Below are 20179 nucleotides of genomic sequence, written 5' to 3' on the forward strand. Positions count from 1 at the left end.
TTGATTGCATGGTAAAGATCAATACTACTAAGGCAGTTAGAGATCTACCTAAAATTATCAAACCTCATAATACAATATGTAAGAAATGTCAATTTGGAAAACAAGTTAGAGCTAGTTTTAAAAGTATTCCAGAAAAATCCAATAATGCTCTTGATTTGATTCACACTAATTTATGTGGTCCAGCTAGAACTAAAAGCTTACAAGGTGATAGATATTTCATGCTAATCATTGATGACTATTCTAGAATGTGTTGGGTTACTTTTCTCAGAGAAAAATCAGAAGCACTTGGAAAGTTCAAACTATTCAAAGCAATGGTTGAAAATGAAACCAGTAAGAAAATCAAATGCTTAAGATCAGATCAAGGAGGAGAATTCACATCTAAGGACTTTAATACATTTTGTGAAGTGAATGGAATCAGAAGACAACTATCAGCACCTCGGACACCACAGCAGAATGGAGTTGTTGAAAGGAAAAACATAACTATCTTGGATGCAGCAAGAAGTATGTTATCAGAAGCAAATTTACCACATGTGTATTGGAGAGAAGCAGTCAGCATAGTGGTCTATACATTCAACAAAGTTCACATCAAAGGTGAAACTGGTAAGACCCCTCATGAACTATGGTTTGGTAATACTCCTACTCTTAAATATGTCAGAATTTTTGGAAGTAAATGTTATATTAGAAGAGATGAGTATATTGGCAAATTTGATCCTAGAAGTGATGAAGGAATATTTCTTGGTTATTCATCTAAGAGCAAGGCATATAGATGTTTTAACAGGAGATTGCAGAAAATTGTTGAGAGTACAAATGTAAAAATTGATGAACAATTCAGAGGAACTTCAAGGTATATAGACTCTGAACCAGCAAAACAAATTGTGACAAATGAACCTACACCAAATCCACTAGTACAGAATGAAGATCCAGTTACCCCAGTACCATCTGAGGATTCCACAATAATTGAAGAACAACATCAAACAAAGACATCCCGGTATGTAAGATTGAATCATTCTGAAGATCAGATAATTGGAAATAAATTTAAAGAAGTTATGACAAGAGGAATATTGGCAAATGAAGAGGTATGTCTTATTTATCAAATAGAACCATCATCTGTTAATGAGGCATGTGAAGATAAATTTTGGATTAAAGCTATGGAAGAAGAATTAGAACAAATTGAGAAAAATAACACTTGGATATTAGTTCCCTGGCCTAAAGATAAAAATGTAATTGGAACCAAATGGGTATTTAAAAACAAACTTAATGAAGATGGTAAGGTTGTCAGAAATAAAGCAAGACTAGTGTGTAAGGGATATTCTCAGAAAGAAGGAGTTGATTACAATGAAACCTTTGCATCAGTAGCTAGAATTGAGGTAGTTAGATTATTCTTGGCTTTTGCAACACACAAGAACTACAAAGTTTATCAAATGGATATTAAATGTGCATTTCTGAATGGAGATCTTGAAGAGGAAGTATACATTGAACAACCTGATGGATTTTCTTTGACAGATGACAATGATATGGTTTGCAGGTTAAGGAAAGCTCTGTATGGATTAAAACAAGCTCCGAGAGCTTGGTATGCAAGATTGGATAAGTATCTTTTAAAGATTGGTTTTACTAAAGGAAATGCAAACATCAACTTATATTACAAAATAACTAATGATGACATCTTGATTATAGAAGTATTCATTGATGATATAATCTTTGGAGGAGAAGATGGATTATGTAAAGAATTTTCTATTAAAATGCAGCAAGAATTTGAAATGTCTATGATTGGAGAAATAAAATTCTTTTTAGGATTGTAGATTTCACAGACAGATAAAGGTATATTCTTGAATCAATCCAAATACTTGAAAGAGTTACTAAAGAAATTTGGGATGGAGAACTCTAAACCGGTAAGCACACCTATGACTACAAATGACAAATTATCTCAAAGGGATGAATCTACACCTGTTAATTCAACTAGATACAAATCTATGATAGGAGGTTTACTATATTTAACACAAACCAGACCTGATATTATGAATGCAATATGTATTGTTTCTAGATTTCAAAGTAATCCTAGAGAAAATCATGAATCCATAGTAAAAAGGATTTTCCAGTACTTACAAGGCACTATAAATCTTGGATTATGGTATCCTAAAAATGAAAACTTTGAATTATGTGCATACATAGATGCAAATTGGGCAGGAGATGTGGATGATAGAAAAAACACCACCGACAGAGCATTCTTTCTTGGAAATAGACTAGTTTCTTGGTTGAGTAAGAAACAGAGTTGTACATCTTTATCAACAGCAGAATCAAGAATATGTTGCAGCAGCAACTAACTGTACACAGGTACTATGGCTTAAGCAAATGTTGAAAGACATAAAGGTAAAATGCAAGGAACCTATTACCATATATTGTGATAACACTGCAGCAATTGATATATCTAAGAATCTGATATTACATTCTAAAACAAAACATGTTTCCATCAAATTGAATTTTCTAAGGGAAAAAGTTGAAGAAAAGGAGATAAAACTAGTTTATGTGAATACTAAAGAACAGCTTGCAGATATTTTCACAAAACCTTTGCCTAAGGAGACTTTTGAATATCTCAGAGATCAGCTTGGAGTCATACCACCACCAGTAGAGACTTAGACAGTTGATGATTGTCATCAACCGACAGAATTAAAAGACAAATCTTTTACTCCAGTCTTTGATGAGGAAGCTACTTCTCAGGAGGAGTAGTTGGTATATTGAATTGATTGGTATTTTGTATATGAACTTGGTTTTATTATAACTTTTGCATTTGATGTCAAAGGGGGAGAGATATATGGAAAAACACATTATCTTTTGGAGAGATTGGTATGGAAACTTTGGATAACACATGTTGTTCCTAGGGGGAGAGATTGTTGTTTGGGAGAGACTATTACTCTCTGTATTCTAGTTATGATCTTTTTGGAGATTGTTGGTTTTTGGCATTTCTATTTTGGCACTTTGATGGTTTTTCCATCTTGTGTTGCCATCAATGTCAAAGGGGGAGATTGTTGGTATTTTGGTATAGTTTTGTCATTGATGTCAACACCTACTAAAACACTAGCACTTTGGAGATCCAACAGCATTCACCGACAAGCAAGTAACTATTGCACAATTATTGGTATATGGTTCACCGGCTAGATATAATGATCACCGACACTTGAAATGATATGGAAGACACTTGGTAATATCGAAGACATCGCGTGGACATCTTATCTTATTGAATTAATCATTAGTATATTCATATTTGCATATTTGCTTTTACTGACAAATAGGTTCAAGGTTACCTAGGGTTACATCGACAGGCTTATCTTTTCCAGATTAGCATGGCACGCTATGGAAATGATTAATTATTGTTGTAAGTGCATTAAGCCGACATGTTCAATCAGTTATTGCATCGGATATTATATTATTTGTAAAATGTTTTTATTGTAATATCTTGTAGAGTCGGCCTACTAAAATTGGTCTTAGGTTATGGTATAAAGGTAAGATCTTATTCGTAAGATCAAGTGTGGAATGTGAAAAAGAATTGTGTGAAGGTATATGCGAGATTAAGCAGTGCAATACACACAGACATCATTTGAATGTGAAGTTAGGTTTTTGTGAAAGCATATCAGCTTTACACCGGTACTGAACCCAGCATATGAAGATGCTATTTTATGCAGTACATTCTTATTGGATTTAACCATCCAACTGTAGTCAATGTGACTCCCATTTTGTGATTGAGCAGTGAGCTCTAGGCTATTGGCCTTTCTGCATGTGCAGACCCCATTTATGTACACTTATTATCTGCAGTAGTATCATCTGATTGTGGGTAAGGTTTCCCACCATGGTTTTTCCCCTTACAAGGTTTCTACATACAAATATTGGTGTCATGTGTTGTGGATGACTTTATGTTTATGTTTCATGCATTAATCTTTACCGGTATAGCAATTAACTATTAAAACTGTCTACCGGCATACTTAACTGGTTTATCAGTATTAAGCATTAAGTTGGTTAAGTTGTTTTTGGTTTGAATTTATTTGACAATTGATTCACCCCCCCCCCCCCCCTCTAGTTGTCTTCGGGACCTAACAGGATTCAGGATAAGCCTCTATAATTTAGATTTTTCATATTTTGTTGCAGGGTAAATTTGGTTGTTTGGAGAAAGGAGCAAAATTAGGTAGGCATCTCTATGTGACTACCTAGGACAAGATTTAGAACAGTCATCATAAAATTTCATAGCGATGGATTACAGGTGTGCAACCCTAGAATTAAAGGTTACTCACCATCCCCCACATTCCCATAGATTTGATTTTCTAGTTTGGATTCATTGATTGGTAGTTGCTTTGTAAAATAGGCCTAATTGCCCCTATTAGGTCTCTTGGCCTCTAAAGGGATCAGACCTTGTAATTACAGAACTAGTCAAACCATTTTGGGGATCAGTACAACTTCCAAAAGGGTGTTTGAAATGGTAATTTTTTTGTATGGGTGTGTGGAACATTTTGGAGTTAAGATCCATTTTATTGCCAAATAGGGCTACAAGCCTAGGGGATAGGTTTCTAAAGGAGGTATAAGGAACTGGAGCCTAATCTCAAAATCAGTGCTTGGACCAGTTTCTAATGGCCATAAATGAACCAATTACTAAGCCCTTAGGAGTGGGGTGTCTTAAGACGGTGTAGGGTAGGTATTGAGGCATTTACTCATCTTGAGTAGGCCCAAGCCTAGGGGACTTGTGTGTAGTTTCCTATCCTATAAGGATAATTTTTAGCCTTATATGAACAAATGATTACTTGAGTATATTCTTGAATGAACACATAATAGCTTAATAAGTGATAAAAATTAAAGTTAAAAAAGGGTAATTTTTTTAGTACAACTTGAGCATTGTTACACATAAATATGTAAGGCTATCAAAACCACAGACTCATCATTTTTTGTTTTTTTAAGAAAATACCTCATAATCCCTACTAAAATCATGCTTATCATCTAATGCAAACCATAAAACTTAGATAGTATTAGTCATTATAGTTTTATTTTCTATGTATGATAGTTATGAGGAGTGAGGAGATCAAATAAATTAGAATATGTTAGAAGAGAAATACAAATAAATTAAAAAAGAGATAATTTATAACAAAAATCTACCTTTGAATCTCTCAAATATCAATCAAGAGTAAACATAAATCCCCTAAACACAAATCAACCACCAATTTCAACAAGTGAGCCAGAGTACTCAAAATCACTTGAAGTTAAAATCTTCATATCTAAAGTAGAGTCTAGAAAATAATATGGATAGATGTGTAGTGCTCAAAAATACTTTCTCAAGACCTATAAGAACTCCAAACTTGGATATTGTTAGTGGAAGATAGGGTTTGTCAAAAACTACAAGCAAAATTTGCGCTTTAAAATAAATATTACACACCCACAACAAAATATGAAAAAAATGCGTATGCCACTATGAAGTTCTCATATATAGATCTCCAACATCTATAGAAACATGAAAAAATGACACCTTGGAAATAAATTATGCACTATACAAAATTACATATCACCTCTTTACAAAAAATATCAAAAGGGGCTAGTATTATATTACTAATGATCAAATAGTGTTGCCAAACTAGGTGGCATTCAAGTTGTAAATTCAAGCCATGCCACTAGGGTTAGGTGGATGCCACAACTAGGGAGTAGAACCAAATGTTGGGCAAAATATTGGTGGAGAGGTAAAAATTCAATTATTGTGGTGCTTGGGAGTGGCGGCAACCATTGTGTGTCATTGCACCACCTACTAGGAATAAGACCTTATAGATTGAGGGTGTCTAGGGTTTCTCCCCTATATGAACATAAAGCTAAACAATAAATAAATAAATAAAATTGTAGAAAAATATATTATTTTTAAAACCTAAGTCAATGATATAGATTTATGGTTAGTAGAATATGTTGGATCTATCTATTGCACTAATATCACTATTTATGACAAGTACATCCATACTAATATATAGATTGTATGGATTCATGTAACTATACAAAATTTATATAAACTAAATCTACTTCAATTGTTTAAAAATGGTTGAATTTTTTTGCCTCAAGCCATATTGATTTTTATATGGATTTATAATTTGTTGGACCTTTTCGATTCATTAATGGGGTCCATTTTACTCCAAAATGCACCCAACAAAACTTTCTACTTAAAAACATTCCTATATTGGGAAGGGGCTTATATATTTGAAACTTTGATACCATGTAAGAGTCACATAATAAACTCAAGAAACTAGGATAACCTACAAAACCAAAAATAACCTTCTATAAGAGAGTAACAAAAATGAATGTTATATTATACAATGCTTACAAGATGTTACATGATACTTAATATGCAAGACAATCTTTATTATATAGGTAAGTAAAGGATAGGGCAACATAGAATTATTAAAAAGTGTCACAATCATATGACATGAGACACCAAATGTAAATGACCTAAAAGTGCTATAACTAAATTTAACTGAGTGTGAATAGAGTCTAGATGGGAACCAATTAGATAACGTACCTCATGTACACCAAAAATGCAAAATAAGGATTAAAAAAGGTATTATATATAAAAAATTTAATGGGAAAAATAAGGATGTTAATGATATTTCCATAAGTGCCAAGGTAGATTCTCCTAACATTAGAACAAGTTCTCCTTATGCAACCGCTAAGGAATTGTTTCCACCAACCATATCACTCTCATCATCAATTCTCTTATCAACCCCATAACCAACCCTTTCATCAACCCGATCACAGACCCTTTTATCAAACCCCTCCCAAGATGACTAAGTGTACAAATACAAATTAAAAAATTTAACATGTCTAAGTATAAAACTTTGAATTAAAAAAATCCAATATCCATAAATTCTAGCATATAAAATTTATTTGGGTTCTAAACTCTTGTCTCCAAAAGTCAAGGATCTTAAAGTAGAAAAGTGAAAGAAAATCATAGTCATAATGAAGTACTTCCATATAAATCCATGAGAGAAAAACATATAAAAAGTATTCAAAATTTATAATACAAAACAACAGACAAAAATTTCATCAAGATGACATGAGATGTACTATGGAAAAACCTTCATGAGAGAAAAAATTAGCCTTAAAAAATACTCACACAATTAATGTATCATCTCATGAACACATATTATAATACACCTTCAAAGCCTCTATATGAAGCTTTTGAAACATCAAGTTCTCTACTTGTACTCCATGTGAACATAAAATGGAAATCATGTAACCACACATCTCAACCTAGGCTTCCTCTCCTCACATATGTAACTTATGAGAGATTAACCAAAAAATAAAGGTTATTATAACCAACCTAGTCATCGTCAACAACTACTCATGTGTTTTATTTCATATAAATAAGCTTACACAAAACCACCAAAAGGTACATGTGTTTAATATCACGAGCTTACAAAATATGCCCCCCTCATTTACTTTTTTGGTACCAAGTTTTTCCAATATTAAATATTTTTTCAATGTTCAACCCACATGAAATATGTATCCCAATGTTATACACAATAGACAAAGTACCTTTAATAATTTCTAAGTCATATTATGCATGAATCCTTAGATTCCTTAGGTGCACCATAAATAATTTTAATTTTATATTATAAACATTATATAAGGTGAATACCACACATTTTCCAAAAAAAAGATCATCAACTTAAGTCTATAAATTAGCGGTTTGCAATCTAAAATTCCAAATATTTAAAATCCACTCAGACCCCAAAATATGGAAAACCCATATCCATGTAATCCAAATATCCAAGCAAAATTATAACAAGCTAAAACAAAAAAAAAAAAAAATGGGTTCCAAAATATAGTACTATGGATACCAAATCCAAAGCCCAAAGCCCCAACATATAAGAATCCCAAAATCTAAAATCTCATAAGAAGGAAAAAATCCCTAATTTAAAAATCTAAAAGCCCCCATCTCATCGAATAAAAAAACCAAACACAAATATAACATGGTGTGTTAACTTGTTGATCCTAATTCCCGCTGGTTTGGTAACATTTGCACATGCCTCCATGATTTTATCCTTCCATCTGCCCCTTTTACACAACCCAATATATCATCCCATATAAATCCATCATCACACCCTTTCATCCAAAAATTTTCATAGCCATACATCCTTCATCCAATCCATATTCCACTCCATTTAACTTAGCAACACCTTAGGAGAAGCCAACTTAAGAATCTCTAAATATCACGACAACATATGCCAAGTGTAACACTTGTACCATGATCCACTTGACACAACCATACAAACTTAAATACTATTAGCTTGCTATGGAAACAAACACTAGAATCTAAAAACAATTTCAAAAATCAAAATAATAAATAAAAAAATCCAAAGGTGAAAACCATTCGTATGGCACCTTAGGCAAGTATCACGATGAAAACCTATTTGTGGGAACCATGTATAAACCGACTACCTATATGACACTACACTTGATGGCAAGCTTTTTCCACTCAACCCATTCATCCTTTGCAACCATTTGCCAACCATCTATAATGTAAATCATTATATCATTCTCACCCATCATATCCTCATCCCCATATCACCATACCTATCCCCATTCCCACTTTTCAGCTTGATTAGGAAGTGAATAATATCTTGAAGTATATATATTTTTAATCCATTGATGTGTCCAAGCATAACATCGTAAATTCCATATAACCATGTGGATCATACCATTCTTATGTGATGTAGTCCTTGAAAACCATGGCCTACATTCACTCCTCATTTCCATCTTGCATCCCCTCCCTCATTGTCATTCATAATGTCATTCTTCCATCCACCATACATCTCCACTCTTAGCACTAGAAAAGTTGTCTTCCTTAATAATTCAAATATTTGTTAAAATTGAACACAACCTAACATTAATCCAAAACTCTATATTCTAGATACTCAAACCTTCAAGATTGTGATCCCATACCTAGTGTCAAATCCACATAATCAATCCAAATTCAGTCTAAGGTCTAAAGCTCCTAACATGCTGAAAATATATTAAAAAATTTAGCCAAATCTAGCTAGAAACCCGATACGTGTATTCAAAAGCATTCATAAATTTATTTCTTAATCTTGTTGAAATTAAAACCTTATTTAAATTTTAATCAACCAATCACTGTTAGTAGGATAGGTTATTCTCAATCCTTGTGTTATTCTTAGGAGATATCACAACAACAATGCTATGACCATCTCCAAATTGATCAATCATTATAATTCATTTTGATTTGATGAAAAACTCATTTATTTTTCCTTTTCATCTTTTATGCATGCATGCTTTCTTTCTTGTATGTTTCACTTTTGTGGCTTATACTTTTTGATTGAAACCTTGAGGGAACCTCAAATCAATACCAGTGTCATCATGATCTTGAATATTATGGAACATTAAGTCATATGCATACTTACATATCAACCCCTTATACACTTTGGTATATTATCATCACAATCCCTAACATTATGGTGCATAACATTAGGTGCTATAATAAAATTTTGGTTGTGCATCATATTCCTACTATGCACCTACCATCAACCATACCTAATCACCGCACATTATGATAATCAATATCTCTCATCATTCATGCCCATCATATACCTTTGCATAACTCTTCACACATTTCACCCACTTTACCAACATCATTCATTCACTACCTTTCATCCCAATCTTCATGCATCCATCTCTCTCTCTCTCTCTCTCTCTCTCTCTCTCTCTCCATACCCCCATCCATTCTTATCCCTTTAAACCTAGTCCTCCTTTTGAGAGATTAATAGGATCCTCTCAATATGCCTACTCCCTTAAGGGACATTACTAACTAACCTCCTAACATCATTACTTTTAAATAACCAAGGCACCCTACCATAATTTCATTTAAAAAAATACCTATATCTAATTTATTTGAAATGACTCAAATGACGTTACTTATTCTAGTCACAACATCATTTAAAAGATGGACAAAATGTAGAAACCTAAAATTAACATCTTCATGACACATTTAATCCCATCATAATTACATTAATAATCTCAACACTAATTTATCAGATAAATTATATTTATTAATTAATTAAGATTTAGCTTCAAACATTCCCTCTATCATTAATTAATTAAATAAATCATATTTATTTAATTAAACTAATTTATTTCATCCCTCTCTACTAATTAATTAAATAATCTTATTTTTTTAATTAATTAGCCTAAAGCTCCAAATCTTAGTCTAATTCCTCAATAATGGGACAATCATGCCCCATCCACAACAAAAAATTAAAATAATCTCTCATTAAATCCCAAATAGAGTCAATTCTAAATCCTAACCTCTAAATCAATCAAACAAATCTTAACCACCCATTTTCAACTACCTTCTCTTCAAATCTAAGTTAACTTTTAATCCCAACCATCCACTTAATCCAATGATTCCCAGCCCTCCATACACCAACTACTAACATTTAATTTATCCTTCCTATCAAATTCAATTTCTTCTCATTCAATCCCAACCATCTATTTTGAATCAATCTCAACCCTCCATTTATCCTCATCAAATCTATAAATCAATAATTCCTCAAGCCACTTTTAAAGGTGGAAAGTAGATGCAAGGCAAGGTTATGTTGTTGGATTGAGCATCTACATCAACTCTCAAAAAAATCATGAGCACATCCACATCTAACTCTCAAAAAAATCATGAGTACATCCACACACATACATTAGGTTTGCATTAGTTTCTAAGTTTTTAATTCAAATTTGCATTCTTAGTTTTCTCAATTAAAAATACTAATAGGATTCAACTTTGGTTTTGTTTCCTTATTTTTTCTTTTCCTTTTCTCCCCCTATGAGGATGACTTGCTAGAGGGCAATGCCACTTATATTTCATGATATTATGCATTTTATCCTTGAGGAATATCTAGACAACATTCTTTCTAAGTCCACTTCTCATCCCACTCATATGCATATGTATTATCTTTGAGTTCCTTAGACATGATGGTGTTTGTTTCTTGCAACTGATCGGAGCTAGCAACTGATCTATCTCTCACTGATGGAGATAGCAACTAATTTATGTACTTCATTATTTTCTATCAAGGAATTGAAGTAGATACAAAGTAAATAGATTCCATTACAATATGATTTCGTAATAACATTTCTTAGCTATATCATGTACAAGAAGAAAAAAAAATTAGGTTATGTGTAAATTTGTATCTTAATTGTTTGATCAAATTTTTTCAAATATATGTCTCTTTAAGATCTGTTACCTTATGATTTTTAAAAAAAAATCTTAGGTAACCCTTTCACTCGCTAATTATGAAAAATGGACATAAATTTTTAATACTTTCATTTAATAAGGGCTTAATAAATTATTTTGTACTAATATTTAATTCTTTAAGAATTAAATATTATCATATTGTGCATAATAGTTAAATATCAAATTATGTCAAGTGAAAATTAGGTGAAATTTAGTCAAAGATTTTTACCTTTCATGTAAATTAATTCTTTCAAGAATTAATTTATATTGTAATGTGCAGAATTATTGTACACAAATATGTAGAAATCTTAATGAAAGTGAAAAAGAAATGTAAGTGGGTAAATCAAAATTGGGAGGAAAAATTGTTGAAAAAGAAAGTTGGGTAAAAGGGAAGTTACGGGTAGTTACCTAACTACTTTAGTTATGGATATTCTTGTAATCAGAGTTTATTGTTTTTACTCATGGTTGAAATACAGGCTTGATAAAAGAATAATTGCTTTCTCTCATGAATTTATCTTTGAAAGTCTTTGTGCTGATCAAAGAGAGTGGCCTTTGTATCATCTATTTGGAGAAATATTGATAAACTATGTTTTATCAATATTTGCAATTATTCATTAGAGGATTTTATGGATATTGAAAGACTGTGTGCTCTTAATATTCATTTATATGTTTCTTTGTACAAGCATTTATTTCATTTTCCATATTAATTATATCAAAATTATTAATAGACTTTGTGCTATTAATAAATGTTTATATTTTATTCTGGTCACAATTATTTATTTCTTGGAAAGGAGGGATTATTTTGAAATATAAAATTAACATTTGAGGGAGTTGCTCCTCTTTGAAAGCAGAGGAAAATCATCCTTCTTCGTGATGGTTTATCCAATGTTGCAATGTTTTGTTGTTGTCCATTGGGCAAATCGGTAAAGAAAGCATAGTGACAAATTCATTTACTAACAGTTTTTGGCAACTCTACTAGGGATTGAAGTGCCTTGTGCATTCGATTTTCAAATTTTTTAAGGTACCTCCCCTAGGATGGAGGTTGGCGGCTATGTTGAAGATGAATACCAGAAGGCCTTTGTGAGATATCCAGAAGTACTAAAAGATTGGATTCCAGCAAGAAAGGAGAATGAAACAGATATCTCACTATTCATACCATCATTTAAAGAGAATCCAATCATTGAAGTTGTAGGAGATTTAATAAAAGAAGTATAATTCTTGAAATATTTTTATGGTGTTGTGCCAATCTAGAAAAGAAATAAATCTCCACCTCAAGACTTGAGCAAAGAAGAAGAAGTTGCTAACATCAGGCATGAACAAGGCAGTGATCTTGAAGCAAAATCAAGTCATAGTCAGCAAGAAGAAAAAAAAAATTCAGTAATTTTCAGACTTCTAAAGTTCTCATCTCAAATGCACCTTTGGGAGAATCATCACAACAATTTTCATATAAGCAGTTACAAGATCAAGATATTCAAGGTATGACAAAAATCATTGACATTGGGACTCTCTTTGTGAAAGATGATATGGATGTAAACAATCAAGAATATCTTGAATCCATATTTATTTTCCCACACATACCTTGTACCTCTCTCATAGATGGGATAAGTATTATACTGATGTTGTTGCTCATTTCTTTTCTTCCTCCATCTTACAAAAAAATTACTAGAAGAGGCTCATACTTTGTTCATCATGTAAATGGTCATATTTGGCCTTTTCTCTTCTCTCCTTCCATTGTAAATAACCCATTTTGCTTTCCAATTTTGGCTTGTTTTTTTTTTTTTTTGTTGGGTGTGTTTTTTGTCTTCAATAAGGCTACAACAATTTTGGAATTTGCCCTTTATCATGAATCAACCCACAATTTGAAAAATTTCCTTGAAATGAAGGCCTTCCCCAAATGGACTATGACATCTTATGCTTTAGCGGTTTTAGCATCCAAAGCATTAAAGTTCAATGGGAAATATTTGAGTTATAATTTTAATATTTTATTTTTATTTTATTTTTTTTAACTTTCCATACATTTCCCATTTTTCAAGAGCCTTCAAGAGATTGGGGGACTAGAGTTCTCTGCAATGTTCATCGGTATTCTCATACTCGTGCTGGAGGAAAATCTTGGCACAGTTTTCTGCAAATGTTGTCTCATGGAATGCCACAACCACAACAAAGTTTCTTGTCACATCTATGAAACCAACATGAAAATGCATGAAATAATGACTCTATAACCCAAAGGAGAAGGCACTCATCAATGGCAACCAGAGATTATGGAGTTCTCTTCATTCTGTGTCACATAATGCAGTCCCCAGGCAGAGCCAATGTTACCTTATGATTTAAAAAAAAAAATCTTAGGTAACCCTTTCACTGGCTAATTATGAAAAATGGACATAAATTTTTAATACTTTCATTTAATAAGGGCTTAATAAATTATTTTATACTAATATTTAATTCTTTAAGAATTAAATATTATCATATTGTGCAAAATAGTTAAATATCAAATTATGTCAAGTGAAAATTAGGTGAAATTCAGTCAAAGATTTTTACCTTTCATGTAAATTAATTCTTTCAAGAATTAATTTTTATTGCAAAATTGGGAGGAAAAATTGTTGAAAAAGAAAGTTGGGTAAAAGGGAAGTTACGGTAGTTACCTGACTACTTTAGTTATGGATGAATTCTTTAAAAGGGGATTATTTTTATTGTTGAGGGATTCTTCTTTGTGCTGATCAAAGAGAGTGGCCTTTGTATCACCGATTTGGAGAAATATTGATAAACTATGTTTTATCAATATTTGCAATTATTCATTGGAGGATTTTATGGATATTGAAAGACAAGTGGGTTATATGCCTTAACTAAGCAACGTTTGTATGCATGCAAGTTGTAGACACCTAAAAATGTCCCCACTTAATTAAATAAATTATTATTATTTATTTAATTATTTTATCATTATTCTTTGTATTAATTAATTATTATTTTTCTTCTATTAATTAATTTAATCAATTCATTAACCTTTTCTCTCCTAAATTAAATAAATATTTATTATATATTTAATTATTCTAATTCCACCCTTTTCTACTATTAATTAAATAAATACTCATATTTATTTATGTAATTCATTATCTCTAATCTCAACCCTTTAACTTGTGAATCATAATCTAAATTTGTAGTTATGTGACAAGTGTCCCAATTTGTCCCTTCTTCACATGTCGGGATTGATTGGACTCAAAAAGTCAACCCACCTCTTAATCTCGCCCCTTCATTCAAATTAACCTCTTAATCTTATTCACTCTCTTCCACCTCTTGATCTTATCCCTCCATCTCACTTTAACCTCTTAATTATATTCATTCTCCTTTAACCTCTTAATCATGTCCATTCATATTTTAAACCCCTCCATCTCACTTTAACCTCTTAATTATATTCATTCTCCTTTAACCTCTTAATCATGTCCATTCATATTTTAAACTCTTAATCTAGACCTTTGATTCTCTTCGAGATTTCTATAAAAGAGACTTTTCCCCTCTCATTTAAACATCTACAACTAGTGTCTACATCTATTATGTCAAAATTCGCTTAGAGCCTCCATACTATCCATTATTTGCAAGGTCTTGAAGGATTGGAGAACAATGGAGTCAAGCTTATCATGTGTATGAAGGTATAATTTGATTTATTTTGTTTGCATACTTGATTAGAGCTCTACTGGTGTTGTTGATTTGTTTTGTAGATTCTAGGCTAGTGGTTGGGTTGTTTATGAGTTTACAATGGTTTACATTTCAATATACACAAGTTGTTTAGAATTACAAGTGTTTGATCAATACTATAGGCAAATAAAATGATTTCACAATTACAAAAATGACCTAAACAATCAAAAGTATTTTGGCATAATTATATATAACCAATTTTTTAATAAAAAACAAATCATTTACAAACATTTTTCAAAATTAAATTAACATAAAACCAAGTATCAAATTTCAAACTTTTATTTTATTTCAGTAACATTATAACAACTCTTATTCTTATAACTTTTTTATTAAAGATAACTAATTAATTTACCCCAAAACTTTTCTAATATTTATTTTATTTCTTTTCCTAACTAAGACTACTTTAAGGCAGGTTCAATCCTTGAATGAATGAGAGATAGAATCCCCTACACATGACTACATAGCCTAAGGAACCCTGTGGTTCGGATATGTGCTCGCTCAAATAGTTATAATCCGCTATAGCTATAGATGCTGACATCTATCCCTTTGAAAGATTCTTTATTTGAGGCTAACAACCACTTGATAAGGAGTAAACACTCAACCACGTCAAGCCCAATTGTTGGGATTTCTAGCGGATTTCCCACTTCCAAAGAAGATCCATTATGATAAACTTCTACTACTAATTTACAGCTAAACCACAACCAAAACGGACACATGGAGGGAAGTCCTTACATGCAAACTCCGTTTTTACAAACCCATAAGAAAACAGGACTGTTTCCAGATAAGAAGACAAATAATTAGGCCACGTGGCGAGCCTGGCTTGTAATGCACCTTTCATAAATATGCTTATAGTGAGCAGTAATGGCATTATCTGGATTGTAGTTCTTTTTGCAAATGGATGGTCTCTTTTAACTCGGCATTTTGAAGAGCACTGCAACTGCACTTTCCATGGTAGGGGCAATTATTAAGATTTCTAGTGAATATCGCCCATCACATACCTTTCGTACCTTTCAATATTGTACCATCACTTTTGCTTTAGTTTGGACTTTTGTAGGTGTAAGATCCCCTCTAAAATGTCATTATTAAACACCCACTTGACAGGCACAAGACACACGTAGTATTTTGTTGTGCATGCAATGCAAAGAGAGCTCCTGTCTATTGTCGCAACAATTCAAGACAATTAGCCTGCACAGAACAAGTAAGAGGTCAGTGATTCAGATAGCTCACTGTTATCAGCCAGTTGGATATGATTAACATCTGAAGAAACTGTTTGGGCATCAGAAGTTGTGAGAGTTTTGATTATATATGATAATGGTCTGCCGGTAGTTAGAGGATTTGGGTAGATGTTTTTAGGTTGTTTTTGCTAGTTTTATGGATATTCATACCCATTTTGAATAGAACACAAATGCTGCTAGTGGGGGTTCCAGAAGATTTGGGTAGTTGTCTTTTAGGTTAGTTTGTGGGTAGAAGAATCAGCTTTGAGTAGATATGATGATGGTCTAACACAAATTCAGCACGAATGCTCTACAAATGAGGGGATTCCACAGGCCTTATGTGGGTATTTTTGGCGTCTATTATAAACCCGTATTCTGAATTTCTAAATAGTGTCAGACGGAAGCAACTGTTTTGAATGGATTAGAGATGCTAGTTTAACACAAATTTAGCAGAGATGCTGTCAGCCAGTGGGTTCCAGAGACTTTGTGTGGGTGTTTTTAAAAGTTGATTTTGGTAATTGTTCATCACTCATATTTTGATTGGACAGACACCATCAATGGAGGAGGGCAAGTGCGATACCAATAGGGAGTCCAGTTCTCTTTCAGTAGACAGAAATTCGGAACTTGGTGCACAACAATTTGAAGATGAGGGCACGGTTTGTTGTAATGATGAGTTTGAATTCAGAATTTCTGTGTCGAGGACTCAGGGAGTTATAAGCCCTGTTGATCTATGCCCAGCTGATGATTTGTTTTACAAAGGACAGCTTCTTCCCTTGCATCTGCCTCCTCGTTTGCAGATGGTGCAGAATCTAGACTCTAGTGCAAATTCTGGTTCATGTTGTGCAAACAATGAGTGTGAAGGGGAGAATCTACATTTATTGGCTGCGAGTAGTACTAGTTCTGGTTTAGATTGCAGGAGCAACGAGGGTAAAGGAGAGAGTTCAAATCTAGCTTCTGTGACTGGTACTAACTCTCGTTTGGATTGCATTAGCAATGAGACTAAAAGAGATTCTGACGAATCTGTGAATTCTCAGAGTTTTTGGAGCAAGGATTCAAGTGGTTCTTCAGATAGTACTAGCTCTAGGGATTCCAGTGGGAGTTCCCATGATTCGTCAGAGTGCACTTCAGCATTAACAAACTCAGAGGAGAAGATCCATTTACCTTCTTGGATAAAGTCTGCTGCGAAAATGAAGGTTCCTCTTTTGGGTCAGAGGAGATCAAAAAATCGCATGGATGAGAAGACACAGCAGAGTGATGATTCTTCTGTCAGTACAGAGCGGCTTCTTCCACCAACGTCAATATTAAGCAGAGATTCATCAACAAGCAATAGATTTCAGAGGAATACATTCCATTCTTTCCAATATTCAGATGAAGGTGAAAAGCAAGGCAATAGCAGAGGTCCCAAAGATGTTTTCCACAGGTACTTGAAGTTGATCAAGCCCTTGTATGAAAAAATCTCTAACAAATATGATCAAGTGAACTTGTTAGGACAGTTTAGGATGGATGAATGTGGAAATGCATCCTCTGCAGTGGAAAACACAACTCAGCGCAGAAAGAAGAGGCCCGGTCGAAGCAGCATCAGCAGCTGTAATGCTTCTTTTAATGGGAATTTGAGAACTGGTAGGCATTCAGGTGTGGGGAGCTGCCCATCTTCTATGAGGTCATCTCCAAACCATAGTGGAGTCCTCACTGGTTTGTACACCAATGCTACAAGTGACAGCACAATGGAGGAACTGCAGAGTGCCATCCAAGGAGCCATTGCCCATTGCAAGCAGTCCAATGGAATAAAATCTGGTAAGAAATTATTCTGGGTGCAGCATTCTATAGCAATTAACATAAAATGTCTCGGATAATTGAATTAATAGACTATTCCAGAACTTGCAGTTAAATAATGGCTCATATCACAGGAAAGGAATCATGTAAGATCTAGACTTTGATTTAGTACTTTTGTACTTAGTAGTTAAATCACGGCGATGCTTGCATGAGATTATGTAATATGTAGATATAAGATCAGGTATTCTTAAGTGTAGTTGTGTTATGCTTTTGTAAATCATTGGACCATCCAGAAAAATACACTTTTCAATGCGTTAGAACTACTGAGAGATTTGTATACTTCTTTAATAACAATAATGTCATTGAACAATGCACAGTAGTTTTCCTCTGCAATGATATGCATGTGAAATGAACTGCAAAGCTCTGTTCTCCTCAGATTTTGGATTACAGTTTTCTGTGTCAAATTCATTGTGAACCAGACAAACTTTATCTAAAATGCTAAAGAATTTGATTTTGTTTGTGCTTGCAGAGACCTCAAGCGCCAAGGATTCTGACATTTCCTCTTAGACTCCTGTAAGTGCACATGAAGGGAATGGACTGGTAAATATCACTTGGGTTTTGTATAGCTGATCTTCAGAAATGACATGCCATAGTGCTATGGCAGGATGTACTGTTTTTGTAACGGAATTATGGGATAGATCGTCTATAAATGATACTGGACCATAATTTATTGCCAGTGTTACAAGGTAGATCGCTGCTCACAGCTGTTAGTTCAATATAGATTTGAACAGTTGTTTTAGTTTCCTTTTAGGTACTTGTTTCCAGTTCCATTAAATCTACAATCATTTTTACAGCCTTCGCAGCTACTACTACATGAATGACTCATTACTGTAGAATGCTGCTGTGAGCCTACTGTACATCTCAGTGTACAATGAGAAATTTTGAGTAAGAAGACTGCAATTTTGGTCAGAGAACACACTTTGATAGTGGTACTCAAATTAAAAATACAAGTTTTTTCTATTCTACTGCTGCTACTTATAAATTTTAGCAGCACAGCCCAGGTGGTTCGCTGCAAATCTCACTTCTTATGAGAATACTTGTATTATAATCAGTAAAAGTAATTGCCCAACGGACTGTTGGATTTATAGCTCTCGCTGCTTAATGGTTTAGCTACTTGTTTTTGTTGATCTTGTTTTGATCCTTTTGTTTAAGGATGCCTTTCCACCCTTCTTTTTTGTGAAGTTTTATATGACACTTATTCATAAAAATAAAAAAATTATAGCATCAAATTTTCTTTAGCAAGGGCACGATTTGCAAACTAGTTTTAGCTTGACCCAATGTTTATTCCTACAATTTGTACAAGGTCTCTGAAAATTATCTGAAATATGAAGCAATCTAATCAGATACAAAGAGCACAAAATTATATTCTCATCTGAAACATGTTTTACTGTGCTCTTTTGTGAAGTGCAGGTGTGTTGTATAGTTTTGGTGATGTGATTTAGCAACAAGTTTAAGTTATATCCATGGTGGGTATGATTTACCATTTAGTATCATTTTGGGGCAGTGTTTTTTACCAGTAAGTTTAGGTGCCTTCCATGATGGGTGAGATGTGGTGCCAAATTGAGGCATTGCAGGTCTCTACAGTGAAACATTTTTATGATGGGATTTTCTTCCCACTTTAAAACTTTTATCTTCGTCATTTCCTAGTAAGACTGCAGTATAATTTTGGTAGTGAAGGTTAGCATAAATTCACTTCTTAATGTTTGCTCTTTAGACTGTACCATAAATTCTGGTAGTGGAGGTTAAGAGAAGGCACCTCTGAATGTGAGCGTTTGGTTTAGCATTATGATGAGACACTTCTCATGATGGGTTTGTGGTGTGCTGTACTGGTAACTTAAAGGCTTTAGATATGTTTTGGGAGATGAGTTTTGCAAGAAAGTCAAGATTCAATTAAACAGGAACATTGTTAATGGTTACAACATGAATTGAGCTTAGGAAACCATTAAAAAATCACCAAGCTATAAACTTGAATGCTGAATCTTGTTTTCTAGTTAGCTTCAGGCCAAGTTCCTGAAATTGAAAGGTACCATTTTTTTTAATAGTGGGTGTGTGACCAACAGTAAGTTAGAAAGTTTCTATGGTACTTTTTCCCTTAACCTAGCGTTGATGAAGATTAAAAAAGGTTGCCTTGTTTCAAAAGTCTATAGGAGGTTTGCCCACTTCAATTTTGAGGCAATCCATGTGGAGCGAGGCT

At 33.3% G+C, this 20179-nt stretch overlaps 1 protein-coding gene across 1 annotated transcript; it reads left to right on the plus strand.

Annotated features, from left to right (window-relative positions):
• Nucleotides 1-15812: 15812 nt before the first annotated feature.
• Nucleotides 15813-19074, plus strand: LOC131032313 (probable membrane-associated kinase regulator 1). Its single transcript, XM_057963259.2, has 3 exons — nt 15813-15889; nt 16040-17946; nt 18455-19074. The coding sequence occupies exons 2-3, from the start codon at nt 16710-16712 to the stop codon at nt 18490-18492; spliced, it is 1275 nt and encodes a 424-aa protein (XP_057819242.1). The 5' UTR covers nt 15813-15889; nt 16040-16709; the 3' UTR covers nt 18493-19074.
• The last annotated feature ends 1105 nt before the right edge of the window (nt 19075-20179 follow it).

Source organism: Cryptomeria japonica, chromosome 3 (genome assembly GCF_030272615.1).
Source record: "Cryptomeria japonica chromosome 3, Sugi_1.0, whole genome shotgun sequence".
NCBI lineage: Eukaryota > Viridiplantae > Streptophyta > Pinopsida > Cupressales > Cupressaceae > Cryptomeria > Cryptomeria japonica.